The following is an 18,575-nucleotide window of genomic DNA, read 5'->3' on the forward strand; positions in this document are numbered from 1 at the left end:
AATAGATTGTTACTTGGTAAATGGTATTTACAGGTACTTAGGTATTTAGAGCCAACTAGGACCCTAAAAGTCTTTCTCAAAGGGTACATGATGAGCCCAAGGAATCTGTGAGGATGGCAGAGGGCCAGACCATGGGAAGTGAGGGGTGGTCACTACCTTATAACTCATCTGTTGTTGTCTTCTTCCTACCGCTTTCCTGCTCTCAACTGTCAACTCCTCTGAGAGCGTGTAGAATTGACTTTTGCTTCTCTTTCCACCTGGGGTCTGGGTGCCAAGAGTCACCCTCTTAGAAACTGTATAAACTGAGTGTAACCTCAGCTGTCCTGACCTCTTGCCAGCACCAGAATAGTCTTAGATGCCCAGCTCTTTAGCTTGCTACACAGCTGTTGGGGTCTGGGGCGCAGCTTCAGCCATCTCTGAAATAGACAGGCTGTAGTCCTGCTCTCTGGGATGACTCCCTAAACTCTGACCTACCTGCAAGAAAGACAAAGCCAGAAAGCCTGTGCCAGCTGAACAACCTCACTGGAAAAGATTTGGAGAAACAGGCATCTCTATTTTAAGATTGTTTTTATTATTTAATTGTACGTGTGTGTACTTGCATAGAGGAGTTGAAGTTGCAGAATTTGTGAGCCGCATGACATGGGTGCTGGAAACCACACTCAGCTCCTTCATAAGGCCAGTGTATTCCTGACCACCAAGCCTAATTTCTAACCCCTCTTCTCTGACTGACACCAGCTCTTAACACAGTTGGAAGTGACTGGCTCCCCACTGGCATTGTAGGTGGACCAAAGCTTCATATGCATAGAGATTCTGCCTTTCCCTTGTAGCCCAGTCACTCTGGGCCACTGCACTGTGCTTAGAAGGAGTTAATGAGTGACATTCACATGGAGATAATACTGGCTCATTGAGTAATGTCAATAGGTCAAGCCTTGGGACCAACTTACTAGGAAGGAGGCCATAGAATGTTCCCACAGTAATGCTGCTCTGTTGTCCTGGGAAGAAGACCTGCAGCAGTCTTGGGCCTTTTTCTCCATCTACTCCTGCTCTTGCCTGATGGAAACAGTGGTACCCTTCCATGCTCGAAGCAACTTTTTACAGATTAAAATTTCTTGACTTCCCTCTAATTCCAGCAGTCAGCGAACATGAACTAACCCATATACCCATGGCATGACACGTAAAGTAAATGACACGTGGTTGTAGTTTCTTCCCTGTGAAATTCCCCTCTAAGAATATAAATGAGTTCATCACAGACTGTAAGACCTCAGTGCGTGCTAGCTAGTGGCCCAGCAAAACCTGATGATTGAGTTCAATCCCTAGGACATGTTGACAGAAGTTTCTGTCCCACCACATCCCATAGCTATTTGGTCCCAAATAAACACATAGAGGTTTACATTAATCATAAACCGGTTGGCCTAGTAGCTCAGGCTTATTAATTAATTCTTACATCTTACATTAACCCATTATTCTTGTCTGTGTCAGCCACGTGGTTTGGTACCTTTCATCAGCAAGACATTCTCATCTTGCTTCCTCTATGTCTGGGTGACAACTGCAGACTGAGCTTTCCTCTTCCCAGAATTCTCCTGTTCTCATTGCCTGACCTCTACTTCCTGCCTGGTTGCCCCACCTATACTTCCTGTCTGGCTACTGGCCAATCAGCATTTTATTAAACAAGTACAAGAAACAAACCTTTACAGGGTAAATTCATTGTCCCACATCAAGGACACACATGGTGGAGAGACCTGGCGCCTTTGAGTTGTCCTCTGACTCCATGAGCATGCAGTGGCACGCCTGTGCCCACCCATACATGTACACACAAGAGAAATGGTGTGACTTTTAAACAGACTTCATTGACTCAAAAATACCACTTTCTCACTGATTCCAGAGGGTTTCTTAAAAAAAAAAAATCCAATTGAGGTGGATTTAATCCACATTCAATCCAACATGCCTTTAATCCCAGCATTCAGATGGCAAAGATAGGCAGATCTCAGTGAATTTGAGGCCAGCCTGATCTATCTAGTGATTTCCAGGACAGCCATGACTACACAGTGAAACCCTGTCTTGGGGGAATATAAATAAATAATAAGGATTTGCTGAAGGAAGCGGAGGCAGGAGGATCACAAGTTCAAGGCCAGTCTGGGCTACACATTTTATATATATGTATACACACACACACATTATTTTCTTTGATATAAATACACAGGTTTTTTTGTTTTGTTTTTTTTTTTTTTTTTTTTTTTTTAGTGTTGGAGATTGAACTATATACATACCTTACAGGTATTTTTTAGTGTTGGAGATTGAACTATATACATACCTTACAGGTATTTTTTAGTGTTGGAGATTGAACTATATACATACCTTACAGGTATTTTTTAGTGTTGGAGATTGAACTATATACATACCTTACAGGTATTTTTTAATGTTGGAGATTGAACTATATACATACCTTACAGGTATTTTTTAGTGTTGGAGATTGAACTATATACATACCTTACAGGTATTTTTCTTAGCCATGGTTTTTTTTTTTTTTTTTTTTTTTGTGAGATTTACTTCATAGCTGGAAATGTGAATTGTCTTACCCATTAACCATGGAAATGAAGATAAACAAATCATTTTTAACTTTCAGGGTAGCTTGGTGTTTGTGGTTGGAAAAATGGATGGACTGCTCATGGTTAGTGGTCGGAGACACAACGCTGATGACATTGTTGCTACCGGGCTGGCTGTGGAGTCCATCAAGACCGTCTATCGAGGAAGGTGAGTGCTGCACGAGACCATGCCACCACTTTGGGGTCGTCTGCAGTGCTTTCTCTAGACGCTTCTTCCAGTTTCTTAGGTTGGCTTGGGTTCAAATGACAGAAGCCTGACTTTAAATATCTGGCCTAGCGTGTCTGGCTCTTTGAGTGAGTGAGAAGAGTAAGATGCGTATCAGAGTCTGCTGCTCTTTGAGCTCTGAAGATGGAGGAGAACTGAAGAAAAAACATTGCACCTGCCATACTCTGTAGAAATGCAGACCTAAGAATTCTTCCTCTCATTTCTAACCCAGTTGCTGTATTGTCCATGTGGAGATTGACATGTCAGCTTAGTGTTGAGAGTTCCAGGTTCTGTGGACAAAGCCAGGCCTTTTCTTTTGCTTACTAGTGCAAGAAGAGGTATTCCTGCACTTCACAGTTTCCAACAGGTGTCGGTTAGGGTTATTTTTGTTTTGTTTTTGCACAAGAACATTTTGATACACATGTATGATGTGCTTGGAGCATGTGTCTCCTTATCCCTTCTTTCCTGACCTGAGTTGCATAAGAAGTAAGAAAATATGAAGATATCAAAAAGAACCAGTTCCTGAACTATGTGGTTTTCTGTAACTCTGTGGCTCTTAGGAATGGAGGACCTCTTGGGCCCTAGACCCCCTGTCTGTGGTCACAATTGTGTCCTTGGGCACAACATAGTGGCAGGCAGGTAGTTAGTATCCCATAACTGCTGTGGAGGGAGGGCTGGACTCAGGCTGGCAAGCAGCGTCTTTGCTCTCCAGTCCTTTCCCACCCTTCCTGCATTCATTCAGCAAACACTCCCTGGGCGGCAGCTATACGCTGCTTTTCTGGGTGCTCTGTCAGGGCAGGAAACAGGTTGTGTGTGTACCCTCATGTTCTCATGACAAACACAGGAGCCAGGCAAATGGCAACAGAGATGGCACTGAGAGGTCATGAGTGCTGTGGAGTGAACACCTGCAGTGGCCTGGGGACGCCTCACTAGTAAGGGGACATTTGAGCGTAGACCTCCCCTAGCTCCAATTCTCCCCCCCCCCCCCCCCCCCCCCCCCCCCCCCCGCCTCAGTCTCCCGAGCCCGTGTCTGACTTCCGCCCCACTCTGCCTCACCCCTCTGCTCCAGGCACACTGGCCTTGCTGTTTCTCAAACCTGCCAAGCTCGTCCCTACCTCAGAACCTTTCCGCTTTCTGTTCCTTCTGCCCGGAATCCTCTTCCTCCAGATCTCCGCGTGGCTCGCGTCCTCACCTCATTCAGGTCTCTGCTCCAGTGTCCCCTCCCCAGGGAGGCGCTCCCCCAAGCATTCATATCCCACTCTGCTGGGCACCCCACTCCACTGGCCCTGGCCCAGGTGCTTCATTATCTGTGTGTGCATGGGTCCTGTCTGTGACACGTCAGCATCACAGAGACAGGAGCTATGTCTTACTTGCCATTCTGTGGTGCTCAATTCATGTTGTCTTCATTTTTGTTTCAAGTGAACCATTCGATCCTGGTTTGGTGATGATCGCACATTTCTCTCTACTGCTCATGTGTGGGTGGTATGTTGGGATGGCTCCTCTTCACTTCCAACTCAGGAGAGCAAATAGGATGGTTTTGAAGGGAGACTGATGTGTCTGATCTGTCTCTCTTAGAATTGCTGTGTTTTCTGTGTCTGTATTTTATGATGAGCGCATTGTGGTGGTGGCAGAGCAAAGGCCCGATGCGTCTGAGGAAGACAGCTTCCAGTGGATGAGCCGTGTGCTGCAGGTGAGCACTGGGTCTGCCGGGTCACAGGTGGCTGTGACTGCTGTCTCTCAAAATTATGTTTGAGGGCTAGAGACATGGCTCAGTGGATAACAGCATTGGTTGCTTTTCCAGAGGACCTGAGTTCAAATCCCAGCACCCATACAATGATTAACTGGGTGGTGGTGGCACACACCTTTAATACCAGCACTGGGGAGGCAGAGGCCAGTCTGGTCTACACAGTAAGTTCCAGGACAGCCAGTGATACACAGAGAAACCCTGTCTCAAAAAAAAACAGAATAAAACAAAAAGACCAAAAATAAAAGTTCTGTTTCAGACTTTCATGTGCAGACAGTGAAATGTGTTCATATCTACTCTCCTTCCTGCCTCTCCCACTTTCTCCTTATCTACCAAACACCTTATTTCTTTCATGCCCGCGTGTTTACTACCCATGAAGCTTTTGGCTGCCCTCTGTGGCATGCATCTCTGAAAGTAATCATTGTCAGTAGGTAACCTCAGTCTTGCCATACCATGTGTATAGAGGGTTCAAGCACATGTAAGTGAGGGAGCTTTGCTGTGGAGTTGGCGGAGGTGGGTAGATGGACCAGTGTTGTGCCTGTCTTGCGAGACTCCCAAACAAGACCACCACAGAGCTGACATCTGAGGTAGGGGTTTACTGAACACAAGCTCAAGCCAGGACCTTCATCCCACACTCAGACGCGGTGGGTGGAGGAGAATGGCCCTGAGCCTCTGGGTTTGGTTTTTCCTTTTTTTTCTTTCGGTTTTTTTGTTTTGTTTTGTTTTTGTTTGTTTTTTTCAAGACAGGGTTTCGTAGCTTTGGAGCCTGTCCTGGAACTAGTAGTTCTTGTACACCAGGCTGACCTCAAACTCACAGAGATCCATCCGCCTGCCTCTGCCTCTCGAGTGCTGGAATTAAAGGCGTGCCCACCACTGCCCAACTGGGTTTGGGGGTTTTTAAAGGGAAAAACCGCAAGCAGGGTGGCACAGCCTTGGCATTTCAGGATTGGTAAGGGTAGGCAACCTTTGAGTTCATTGGCTAGGGTCTAGGGGAATTTTCAAACAATGGTTATCAAAAAAAAAAAAATCACAAGAACATCTGTAGCCTGCGGGTGTTGTTTACCCAAATTTCTCACTGGCTGTCTCGCCCACGTGGGGTCGCCCTGACTAGGGTCCTGGCAGTTAGTAGCCTTTTTTGGAATTGTTTATGACTTTGTTGGAGCTGACTTCATCCCCTGGTTAGGTCCTGAGTTCTCTCTCAAAATGGAGTTAGTTCTGTTCCTTCACCTTGAGGGCAGGAAGAAGACTTGTGCTCAGTGTTGAGAACATATTTTTAGTGAAAACTGGCTATGAGAGTGTAAGGAGCCAAGTCTCCATCTATCAGCACCGTGGGTGGAAGATGGTGACTGGACTTCAGAACTCGTCCCCCTACTTGTAAAGATGGAGCAGGGTCTCTTTAAGGACGAGTGGATTGAGTGAGGTCACCAATGGAAGTGCCTGGTCTGCACTCACTAGACAGTGGTGATCTTATTAATATAAAATGATGATAGTATTACCCACTGTGAGTCCCATGCAGGCTGAGACTTCTCTGTCTTTTTTGTTCTCCATTCAGCCCCCAGAGCTTGAGAGCGATGCTAGCATGCAGCATCGTACGATTCAAAAATACTTGTTGGCTAAATGTTCAGTCCAGAGCAAGCTGGCCCACCCTCCCAGTGACAACTCGGATGTGCTGGACGTGTTTCCAGGGCTGTGACCTCTCTGCCTAGGGTGCTTAGCCTTCGGAACAGTCCCTTAATAACATAGAAGTGATGCAGACACAAAATGAGAGTGAGCACCGCACAATTTCAGATTTCTTTCTCTTCTCAGAATATGTTGTTCTGAATTATTAGCTAGTCTACAGGCAGGCTGTCTGTAGTACAGAAGTGAAAAGAACTGCCGGGTATGATAATGCACGCCTTTAATCTCAGTGCTCAGGAAGCAGAGGCAGGCAGATCTCTCTGAGTTCAAGACCAGCCTGGTCTACTAAGTTCCAGAACAGCCAGGGCTTTTATACAGGGAAACCCTGTCTCAAAAAAACAGAAAACAACGAAGCAGAAAGAAAGGAACTAGGTATAGTGCGCATGTCTTTATCCCAGCACTCTGGAGGCAGAGACAGGCGGAGCTCTGAGAGCTGAGTTCCAGGACAGCAAGGGCTACATAAAGAGACCCTGTCTTAAAAACAAGCAAACAAATCAGAGGACATAATCTGAGTATAAGCCAGGCTAAAATACTGTGAAGACTGTAGGATTGGGCTGATACCTGGTTATCTGAAAGGTGGTGGCAGACGTGCAAAGATTGATTTTAGTCAGGTGTAACAGTATGTGCTGTAACCCAGCACTTGGAAGGTGAGGTGAGAATTTAGAGTTTAAAACCACCACATTAAACACTGTCACTAAGGAACAATAGTAACGCCTAGAGAGAGGGCTCATGGGGTAAGATCACTGGCTGCTCTTCCAGAGGACCTGGGTTGGAGTCTCAGCCCCCAGGCTGACAACCATCTGTGACTCCAGTGTGCCCATGGGCACCATTCATACACTCGGTACACAGGCACACACACAGGCAAACACTCACATACATAGAGTAAAGAATTAAATTAAAAAGAATGAGAAGGGCTCTGCTGGTACAGGCAGTTGCAGTGCAAGCCTGATGACCTCAGGTCAGTCCTGGGGACCCATTTAAAGGGGCAAAGAGAGAACGGACTCCTCTAAGCTGCCCTCTGCCCTCCTCAGGAACGCTGCGCTGTGTCATTTGCATGTGCATGCACACACATACACACAATCATAGTGGCACCACCATACCCACCCACATAGGAGATTTCTTTCTTTTTCCTAACTCTGTAACTTTATTTGATATCCATCGAGTTAGTTCTCATCCCAGGTCACTGTAAAGGTTTTAATGTGGTCGTAGGACACAGTTGCTGACATAAAGAGCTTGTCTGGTGAGTCTTTATCCTCATTTTGTTTTTCTGAACAAACATAACAGGATACAATGTGGACCATTTCTTATTCTTTTGGACCAGATGAGCCTGGTGTCAGTGCACACCCCTGAAGTTCCCTTTGCTTCATCACACATTTCTAGATTTTTTGGAGGGCCTGAGGGGTGTGTTTCTTGAACTCCCTCCATGGGTGCTCATGAATGTTGATGGTGTATTCTCGGGTCACCTCTTTGTTGATGGCAGAATGGCCCATTTTCTTGCTGCCCTCCTGGCAGACCCAAGTTGGAAAGGAAGGGCTCAAAGGATTGTAGGAAGGAAAACAGGGTGGCTGGTATCACTTCCATATCTCAGGGAGGTGGAGAGTGCAGGTGTGAACAGGCATATTTGGGGACTTAGTGATCTACCAGACTCTCATCCTGGGATGGATAGAGAGGCACTCTGCCGAAAAATTATGGGTTCTGTCAGGATATATCAAATATTCTCAAAGTAATCTCCCTGTTTTTCTTTGTGTTTTTCCAGGCAATTGATAGCATCCATCAAGTAGGCGTTTACTGTCTTGCTCTGGTGCCTGCCAACACATTACCAAAAACTCCACTAGGAGGAATCCATATATCTCAGACAAAACAGCTCTTTCTGGAGGGATCTCTGCACCCGTGTAATATCCTCATGTGTCCACATACATGTGTGACGAACTTGCCTAAACCCCGACAAAAGCAGCCAGGTAATGATCTAGCTCTAGCCGTGACATTACAATGCAGCTTTTTGAAGGCAGACTCTTTCAGCGCCGTGTTGCGTCGGTTTAGGCTCTGTGCAGAGATAACAAGAACAGCATACGCTGCCCAGCAGCCAGGAAGACGGCTGCCTGTGGGAACGCTGCCCTGGCTGAACGTTTCTCCTCTTCTGAGTTTGCCACGATGGCTAGCGTCCCCCTAGGAGAAAGGGGTAAAGCGAGTCATCTGGTGACAAGAGCAGCTGGTTTTCCGGGGGTGCCCACTAAATGCCATGCACTGGCTATGCATGTTACGTGTGTGATCCTCAATGTGAGCCGTGTGCTCGCTCTTAGTATCATTGTAACATACTGGCTTTCTGCGGGAATCTCATGCCTAGAACTACTCCTTCTTTCACAGCTGCTGAGGTGTGGTGTGGGCCTATCTTACCTCTGGGGAATAGGTATCTTCTGAGTTATAACCAGAAAATAAACAGCATTCTTTGTGTTGGCCATTTTCAAGGTACAAACCAAAAGAATATGAATTGCCATATGGAAAAGAGAAACACAAATCAGTTTCCCCTTCTTGCCTGATTTCTCAGCAGACAAATGTCACGGGGCTGGGGAGAAAGCTAAGGCAATGACTGTGACTGATTGACAGGCAGTCCTGTTCAAACACATGTCAAATCCAGTTGATATCTGTCTCAAAAAAATTAAGAAGTCATGGCGTGGTGGCATACACCAAGACAGTGGGATCTCTGAGTTCAAAACCAGTCTGGTCTTCATAGTAAGTTCCAGGCCATCCAGGGCTACACAGTGAGGCCTTGTCTCAGTGAAAGAGATGAGGAGGGGATTTCAAACTGTCGTGGCTTTGCTAGATGTGCTGACACCTTTAGCCTCCTGTCTGCTTAGAAACATCAAAGCCCAAACCAGGCCTCTCCAGTGCCCCCTCCGCCTCCGGCCTCTACCCTGCATGGTGAGTAGAGGAAAAGCAGACAATGGGAGGACTGGAAAGGAAGGTGTGGCATTTGAGTCTGTTTTATGAGGTGGCCGTTACTGACAGGTGAGCAACGTGTGCAGTAATGAGGCTTGGGATGCTTGCATGACCCTGCACTGCTCTAACGTGGAGAAGTCGGTCACCGTGCTCACTATGGTCCACTGTCCCAAGTCCTATCCCGCCCTCGGCCAGACCGTTAGAACTACCCTATCTTAGTGACAGTGGGCTCTGCTAGTGGAAATGAGGGATTATGGAGCTAGCGTTCTAGTTTTTGTGTTTGTTCTTTGGTCTTTTGTTGTTGGGGCTACTGTTGTAAGACGCGAAAGTCTGGATCAAGAAGATTGTGTGGTTAATTAAGAAATGTGATAGGAGCTGGAGAGATACCTGAACGCTAAGAGTCTTTGCTGCTTCTCTAGAGGATCTATGTTCAGATTTGAGTGTCTGTAGAGGCGACTCACAACTGCCTGTAACTCCGGCCTCTAGGATTAGACACCGTCTTCTGGCCTCTATTAGGTACCCACAGATATGGCACATGCGTGCACTCATACACATAAAAATGAAACAGAACAGAAATGGAGTATCTTGACACATATTTCCTGCATGGGCATATAGCAGCTACATAAAATGCACCTCCTGCAGCAGTGTGGCTCACTGACAGAGTGTTTAACATGTGCAAGCTCCTGGATTCGATTCCCAGCACTGAAGAAACACAGACCTGCGCAGTTCCTTCTTCATCTTAAATCTTATGACTTGATTATGAATAGAATCCTTTTTTTAAGTAGCAGTATAAGGTGTTTTATTTTGTTTGTTGAGATAGGATTTAGATGTGGTGGGCCTTAAATTCGTGGTCATTATGCCGCAGCCTCCCAAGTACTGGATTACATGTATGCTCACCCTGATAAACATGTGATTTTTTAATGAATACATTCATGTTTAAGTAGATGCTTTTAAATTTTTCTTAGAGGTATAGTAGACTTTAAATTTTTTTGTTTTTGTTTTTGGTTTTTTTTTTTTTGTGTTTTGAGACAGAGTTTCTCTGTGTAACAGCCCTGGCTGTCCTGGAACTCACTCTGTAGACCAGGCTGGCCTCAAACTCACAGAGATCCACCTGCCTCAGCCTCCCGAGTGCTAGGATTAAAGATGTGCACCAACACTGCCCAATCCTATAAATTTATTTTTATGTGTATTGGTATTTTGTCTGCATTTATGCCTATGCATCACATGAGTGCAGTGCCCGAAGCAGCCAGAAGAGGGTGTAGGATCCCCTGAAACTGGGTTACAGATGGTTGTGAGCCATCTTGTGGGTGCTGGGAATTGAACACAGGTCCTCTGTAAGAGCATCAGTGCTCTTAACTACTGAGCCAGCGCTCCAGCCTCCAAAAGCTACTTGTGCTGTGATTGCCTTCTAAGGCCACATGGCTATGACAAAGATCATTGTAGTTTGAACATGCTGGCACTGATGAACGGAGAGGGCAAGCGAATAGTGTGGGCGTAAAAATTCAGAAAAGTAGTAGCTGGAGAAATGGTTCAGCAGTTTGGAACTAGGCCTCTCTTCCAGAGGATCCGAGTTCAATTCCCACCACTACATGACAGCTCAAAGCTGTCAGTAACTCTGGTTTTAGGGGACCTGGCACCCTCTTCTGACCTCCTCAGCCAGTGCATGCACGTGACATACAAACAAGCAAGAAACCCACATCTAAAAAATAAATAACTGAATTCATAAGTGTTTTTAATTCAGAAGAGCAGAGAGTCAGGAAGACAAAGATAATGAGTGTCGAATCAGCCTCACCAAGACACTGTTGGCTCCGGTCATGGAAAAACCAGAAACAGAGCCCAGTCCGTTTCTCTTCAGGTGAAAGGTTCAGAGCAAGGCAAGCCTGGCGAGAATTGATCAGTCCTCAGCTGTGCTATGCCACTTCCTGGCCTTTTTGTTGTTGTTGTTATTTTGTTTTTTTGAGACAGGGTTTCTCTGTGTAGCTCTAGCTCCCTCTGTAGAGCAGGCTGGCCTCAAACTCAAAGGAATCCGCCTGCCTCTGCCTCCCAAGTGCTGGGATTAAAGCCATACACCACCACCACCCAGCTAAATACTTATTTATTTTTATTTTGTTTGTATGGGTGTTTTGCCTGTGTACCATGTGTGTTCAGAGGCCAGAGAGGACATCAGATTCCCTGGAACTGGGGTTATATGTGATGGTTAGTTGTTGTATAGGTACTGGGAACTGAACCTGGTCTCCTGAAATAGCAGCCAGGTGCTCTTAATGACTAAGCCATTCCTCCAGTATCTTTTTGTTCTGGTGACTTGTTACTGAAATATTGTTATAGGTGTGTGGAGTCTACATAAGCTGCAGGTCACACTCAGAATTTGCCCATGTTCTCCTCTTTGGAATGGGCTGTAGCCTGAAGTCCCAGCAATCTTGCCTTAACCTCCTTACTACTGGATTTGCTGGTCTAAGCCACATGCCCAGCATAGGCAGTACTTTTCACAGGAAACATGACTGAAACGGGATGTCCAGCCAACCCACACAAATGTGGTTAGGGTGTCTATTTCTGTCACCACCTCCTACTGTTTCTTGTCTAGAGCAAGTCAGACCATGACCAACAAATCAGTGTAGCCAAGTAGCATCCCATGTGAATGCAGCTAAGAAAAGAAGGAAGGTTCTGACAGAAACAACTGTGGCCATGAGTCTCCTTAGCAGCCTGCCTGACCTCTGGCAGTGTTTCTGCATCCTGACTAGCGGAGAGGAGAAAGCTGTAGAGAGAACTCCTTCTCCAAACAGATCTCACGGAAGTCAGAAGTCACAAGTGACTTCTCCCTTCTCTCAAACTAAAGAATGCAGTCTATTTCAGGGTGTGTACAGACAACCTGGGTTATCAGCAACTCTGAGTTCAAGGCCAAAGTGGTCTACCCAGAGTTCTGGGTTGGCACAGTAAGAACTTGTATAGGAAAAAGAAGCAGAAAAGAAAACTGTTGTGTTATGGGGGGAGAGAATAGTAGGTAAAGTAAGGTGTTGGCCTCAGGGAACTTTGAAAGCTTTGTGGGAAAGGCGAGGGAATGTTCTAGGTGGGGCAGTGTGCAGTGTCCTGGGAACTGCCTTCTGCTTCTCCATTCTCACTCTGACCCATGTGCTCAAGAACTGCACCCAGAAGACCCTTGTCTTAGTTCATGTGCCGCTGCTGTGAAGAGACTCATGACCATGGCAACTCTTATAAAGGGAAACCTTTAATTGGGCTCACTTACAGTTCAGAGGTTTAGTTCATTATCATCGTGGCAGGAAACATGGTGGCATGTAGACAGACATAGTGCTGGAGAAGGAGCTGAGAGTTCTACATCTTGATCTCAGGCAACAGGAAGTGAACTATGTACCACAATGGGTGTAGCTTGAGCATATGAGACCTCAAACCCACCCCCACAGTGACACACTTTCTCCAACAAGGTCACACCTAATAGTGGCACTCCCTATGAGCTAAGCATTCAAACACTTGAGTCTATGTGTTCAAACCTATTCATACCACCACAGTCTTATGCCTCAGTCTTTCAGGTGTTACTGCTTAGTGTCCACTTTTTAAATGTCACTCCTGGGGCAGGAGAGGCACTCAGAGGCTGAGGGCAGTTGGTGCTCTTACAGAGAACCCGAGTTCAAATCTCTGCACCCACATTGGGTAGCTCACAACTACCTAGTTCCAGGGAATCTGACCTCTTCTTCTGGCTTCTGCAAACATGTACACACACATATACATACACATAAATAATAAAATAAATCTTTAGAAACAGAAACAGCAGTTCTGTTTATTGCACACTGTAAAGCTAGTTCAGATCATTTTCACAGGTATATGCTGGGTCCTTAATATGGAAAGGACTGTTTGGAGAGTAGCATATCTCATTTATTATGCAATTTCATAAGAAAGGATGGTGTCTCAAAATTATTTTGAACACTTTGCAGGCAAGCTGTTCTGCCATCAGAGTGTGGAAAAAATCTCCCATCCTCAACTTTTTATCTTCTATGGCAAACAGTTTAAAATTGTGTGTGTGTGTGTGTGTGTGTGTGTGTATCAAAGGACAATTTGTGCAAGTAAATTTTTTCCTTCATTAATCCTTAAGCTGTTGAAAAAATAAATTTTTCCTTCAACCATGTTGATCCTGGGGATTAAACTTAGGTCATTAGGCTTCTTGAGTCTTCTTGCTGGTCTCTCTCTCCTCCCCTCCAGAAAAGCAACCGAATAAGAAAGAACAAGAGACAAGAAAACGAAAGAAAAAACCAAAAAGAAGAAAAAGGAAACAGAAAAGCCCTGTCCCCCAAGCTCCCACCAGTCCCTCCTTCCTACTCCCTCTCTCTCTCTCTCTCTCTCTCTCTCTCTCTCTCTCTCTCTCTCTCTCCCCCCCCCCCACCCCCGCTTTTTGGTTTTTTGAGACACGGTTTCTCTGCAGCTTTGAGACCTGCCCTGGAACTAGCTCTTGTAGACCAGGCTGGCCTCAAACTCACATAGATTCACCTGCCTCTGCCTCCTGAGTACTGGGATTAAAGGCGTGTGCCACTGCCGCCCAGCTTTATTTTTATTTATTTATTTATTTATTTATTTATTTATTTATTTATTTATTTATTTATTTATTATGTGTTCAGTGTTCTGCCTACATGTATGCCTGCCCAGAAGAGGGCACCAAATCTCATTACAGATGGTTGTGACCACATGTGGTTGCTGGGAATTGAACTCAGGACCTTTGGAAGAGCAGGCAAAACTCTTAACCACTGAGCCGTCTCTCCAGCCCTTTGTTTTTTTTTTTTTAAATTCATTTTGAAGTAATTGCAGACTTACAAAAAATTGTCTACTACTATGAAGTTATGGCATGTTCTTTATCCAGTTTCCCTAAATATTCACACACACATATACTTTTTTTTGAGTTCTCACTGTATAGCATACAAGTGCTAAGAATAAAAAACATTGCACATTAAGCATCATTATCCAGAACCTAATGGCAATAGATGGTTTTGTGGGGACTTGTTCTCCATTGACTCTAGACTGCAAACATCATGACCTTTTACCTGTGCTGTTTGAACACTTTTTCCAAAGAAGCACAGAACTTTCTCCACTTGTTTTATTATAACAGATTTTTTTTCACTCAAGTAGTGTGTAAATGTAGATGAGACTGGCTGCTTGTTTGTTTTCCAATCGTGCAGACCTGAATAATCACACAGAAATTATTATATTAATTACTATACTGTTTGGTCTGTTAGCTCAGGCTTCTTATTAACTGACACATTTCAACCCATTTCTATTAATCTGTGTGTCACCATGAGGCTATGGCTTATGGGTAAGGTTCTATTCTGGCATCTTTCTCCTTTGGCAGCTACATGGTGCCACTGACTCTGCCTACTCTCTCTATTTTTCCAGCCTGGCTATATTCTGCCTCGCCATAGGCTGAAGCAGCTACTTTATTAACCAATGTTAATGAAACGCACTCATAGCGTACAAGGTTATGTGTTGCATTTGGCTGCCTTATTTTATCTTTAATGCGTAGATGGTTCTGGGTGTGCTGGAGCCAGCAACAAGAAGCTGAGAGGAGGACTGTGAGTTTGAGGCTTGTGATTTGGATTTCCTCATTTACTTTTAACAAAAAACTTCTCATTCCCCCTTTTAAAAAATATACATGCTTATGTGTGTGTATATAGAGTATGTGCACATGCATGCATTGTGGCACACATGTGGAAGTCAAAGGACATATGGTTCTAGAGATAGAACTCCTATCAGACTTGGTGGCAAACACCTTTACCCACTAAGCCATCTCGCTGGCCCAGCACTACTCAGATTTCTAATGATCTCGGGCCACATCCTGATAGGTGATCAGTTTCTTGCAGACCAGATATCAGTTACTGTAAGCACTAGTTTTTAGGGTTGTGTTGGTCAGAGCAAATAAAGCTGTTTGTAGGAACCAGTAGAACTGTGGACTCTGGAGTACAATTGCCCCCATAGAACCAAGCTCAGTAGCCACCTGTGCTCCTTGTTCCCTCACCCTGACTCTCCTGTGTCCATTCTGTTTGTCTCCAGCACTTCCCAACTTTGTTCACAGCATGGATACTTTTTGGTTGCCCTTTTCACTGGAATACGGACTCTTTCTCCCATGTGTGAAAGACCACATAATCCCTGACATTGCTGAATGAACTTCTGAACTAATCTGGGCCAGTCCAGAAACGTTTGGAAGTGTGTAACTCGAGTCTTCACAGGCTTGGTGTCTGCTTCGTTCACAGGTGTCGGCCCTGCTTCTGTGATGGTTGGGAATCTGGTTGCAGGTAAACGCATAGCACAAGCTGCAGGAAGGGACCTGGGGCAAATTGAAGAGAATGATCTTGTGAGGAAGGTAAGTTCCAGACATGCCAAGTGTCTACCAGTGAGCTTAGGATAGAGTGCAGATCTGGATCATTCCATGAGTCTTTGAGACTTGCTGACCTCAAGTCCTTCTCTCTGCTTTGTGATTTTAGCACCAGTTCCTGGCAGAGATTTTGCAGTGGCGAGCCCAGGCAACTCCTGACCATGTTCTCTTCATGCTGCTAAATGCCAAGGTATTGCACTTGCAGGACTGGGGGAGTTTGTGTGGCATGGACAAGGCCCTGAGTTCAGTGGCGATGCATGCCTGTAACCCCAGCACTAGAGTTAAAACACCGTCCTCAGACTGCGTGTATAGGTTACAAGAGACACTGTCTCAACACAAGCAAACACTTGAATAGAAAAATTCATGTGTACTAAGAAAGTAAGAAAACATTAAGAAAGAAAGACTATAAATATGTTTGGTTTAAGTCAATGCTAACATACCCTGAGTACCTGGAACACTGGGAAAGAAAAAGAAATACCATACCTGTCTTTTGTTACCAGGGGAGTTTTCTCAAGTGAACCCTTGGCCTAAGGTGATGTTCCAGAGGCCAAGCCTGTGGAGTATGTCTGCTTGACTGTGCTTGTTTGCGCTTGTTTCTGTACTGAACGTCAGCCCACTTATCCTTCTTCTCTTGAAAGGGAACTACTGTGTGCACAGCGAGCTGCCTTCAGCTTCATAAGCGAGCTGAGAGGATTGCATCAGTACTTGGTGACAAGGGACATCTAAATGCAGGGGACAATGTGGTATTGCTCTATCCACCCGGTAAGTGTTAGATTGGTAAACTGGACTCTGAACTGTTCTGAGATGACACATACCAGGAGAGAGAGGATGGGAACACAGGACCACTATCTGCTACCACAGAGGCCTGGTGCTCTGCACCACCATAGCTCTGCATGTGCACTTGCTAAGGTGTGACCCATGCTGCATCCCCAGAACTGAGCAATGGGACGGCCCTGCTGAGAATGTCTAATTTGCAGTCCCTCTGTTTCCATCAGTGACTGCTTCATACAAGATCCTCAGGCCACATGTGGTAGCACACTGCTGTAATTCCAGTCCTCAGGTGGTAGCAGGGGAATTAGTTATAGACCTATCTAGCCCGAGCTGTTTAACAGGACTTACAAGTAGCCAATGGTGGTAATGCACACCTTTAGTCCTAGCCCTCAGGAGGCTGAAGTAGGTAGACCTCTGTGAGTTAAGGCCAGCCTAGTTTATATGATGAGTTCCAGGCCAGCCAGAACTACATGGTGAGACCTATCTCAAAACAATCAACAACAAATAGCCAGGCAAGGAAACACACACCTAATAATCCCACCCTGGGAAGTAGGAGTGAAAGGATAAGTTCATGGCCAGCCTCAGCTACACAGCAAGTCTGTCTCAGAAACAAGTAGATGCCGAGGAGAAAGCTCAGTAGGTTAAGTGATTGCTACAAAAGCATGAGGCCCTGGGTTTAGAGCCCCAGCATCCATATCCAAAGTGAGGCTTGTTCAGTGAAGGAGCTTAGTGGGTAAAGTGCTTGTCGTGCCTCATGACCTGATGTTGATCCCAGGAACTCAAGGTAGTAGGAGAGAAGCAGTTCCCAAAGTTGGCCTCTAACCTCCATATGTACACATACATATCACACATACACACACAGATACACATATACTAAATAAGTAAGTTTATATTAAAAAAAAATTCGGGGGCTCAGCAGTTAAGAGCATTGCCTGCTCTTCCAAAGGTCCTGAGTTCAATTCCCAGCAACCACATGGTGGCTCACAGCCATCTGTAATGGAGTCTGGTGCCCTCTTCTGGCCTACAGGCATACACACAGACAGAATATTGTCTACTAAATAAATAAACAAATAAATAAGTACTAAAAAAAAATAAAAACTTAAAAAAAATCCTGGCATGGTGGTATGCACCAGCAGTCCTAACCTTGCAGAGGCAGAGACAGGTGGGTCCCTCAAGCTCTGTGACCATCTCGTCTAGTGAAAGAACTTATCTCAAAATATAAGGTAAAGAGGCCAGAGAGATGTATCATCAGTTGAATTCTAGCTACTTTTCCAGGGGACCAGAGTCAGTTCTCAACTTAGTGCCTTACAACCACCTGTAATTCCAGGTTCGATGCTCTGTTTTGGCTTCTGCAGACATCTACACACATAGGTACCTGCTTAAATACAGACATCCACATACACAGGTACATGCTTAGACACAGACACACACATACACAGGTACATGCTTAATCACTGACATCCACATACACAAGGTACATGCTTAGACACAGGTATCCACATACACAGGTACATGCTTAGACACAGACATCCATATACACAGGTACATGCTTAGACACAGACATCCACATACACAGGTACATGCTTAGACACAGATATCCACATACACAGGTACATGCTTAGACACAGACACACACATACACAGGTATATGCTTAGACACTGACATCCACATACAGAAGGTACATGCTTAGACACAGACATCCACATACACAGGTATATGCTTAGACAGACATCCACATACACAGTTTCATGCTTAGACACAGACACACACACATGTACATGCTTAGGCACACACACATACACAGGTACATGCCTAGGCACAGACACACACATGCACAAGTACATGCTTAGACATAGACACTCATGTTGTAGAATAATCATTTTGTACAATGTGAAGATGTGTCTCTTCCAAGACACCTTCTGATTGGTTTAATAAATAGCTGAATAGTTGGACGGTAGTAGTGCACACCTTTAATCTCAGCACTTGGGAAGCAGAAGCAGGTGGATCTCTGTGAGTTCGAGGCCAGCCTGCTCTACAAGAGCTGGTTCAAGGCCAGCCTGGTCTACAGAGGGAGTGCCAGGACAGGCTCCAAAGCTACACAGAGAAACCCTGTCTCAAAAAATTAAAAAAGAAGGAAGGAAAGAAAGAAAGAAGCTGAATGGCCGATAGCTAGACAGGAGAGAATAGACAGGACTTCTGGGCAGAGAGAAGAGAAGGAATTTATGTGTGGGAGAGACACGAGAACACAGAAAGGAAAGTAAAAGTTACGA

General features: G+C 45.2%; 1 protein-coding gene across 1 annotated transcript in view; it reads left to right on the forward strand.

The window, feature by feature from the left end:
• The window catches only part of Dip2b (disco interacting protein 2 homolog B), a 157,237-nt gene that overhangs the window by 111,647 nt on the left and 27,015 nt on the right, over positions 1–18,575 (forward strand). Inside the window, 6 exon segments of the mRNA XM_038342001.2 lie at positions 2,624–2,751; positions 4,384–4,498; positions 7,986–8,187; positions 15,412–15,521; positions 15,643–15,723; positions 16,172–16,295. Coding sequence (XP_038197929.1) covers positions 2,624–2,751; positions 4,384–4,498; positions 7,986–8,187; positions 15,412–15,521; positions 15,643–15,723; positions 16,172–16,295 — 760 coding nt within the window.

This window comes from Arvicola amphibius, chromosome 9 (genome assembly GCF_903992535.2).
Source record: "Arvicola amphibius chromosome 9, mArvAmp1.2, whole genome shotgun sequence".
NCBI lineage: Eukaryota > Metazoa > Chordata > Mammalia > Rodentia > Cricetidae > Arvicola > Arvicola amphibius.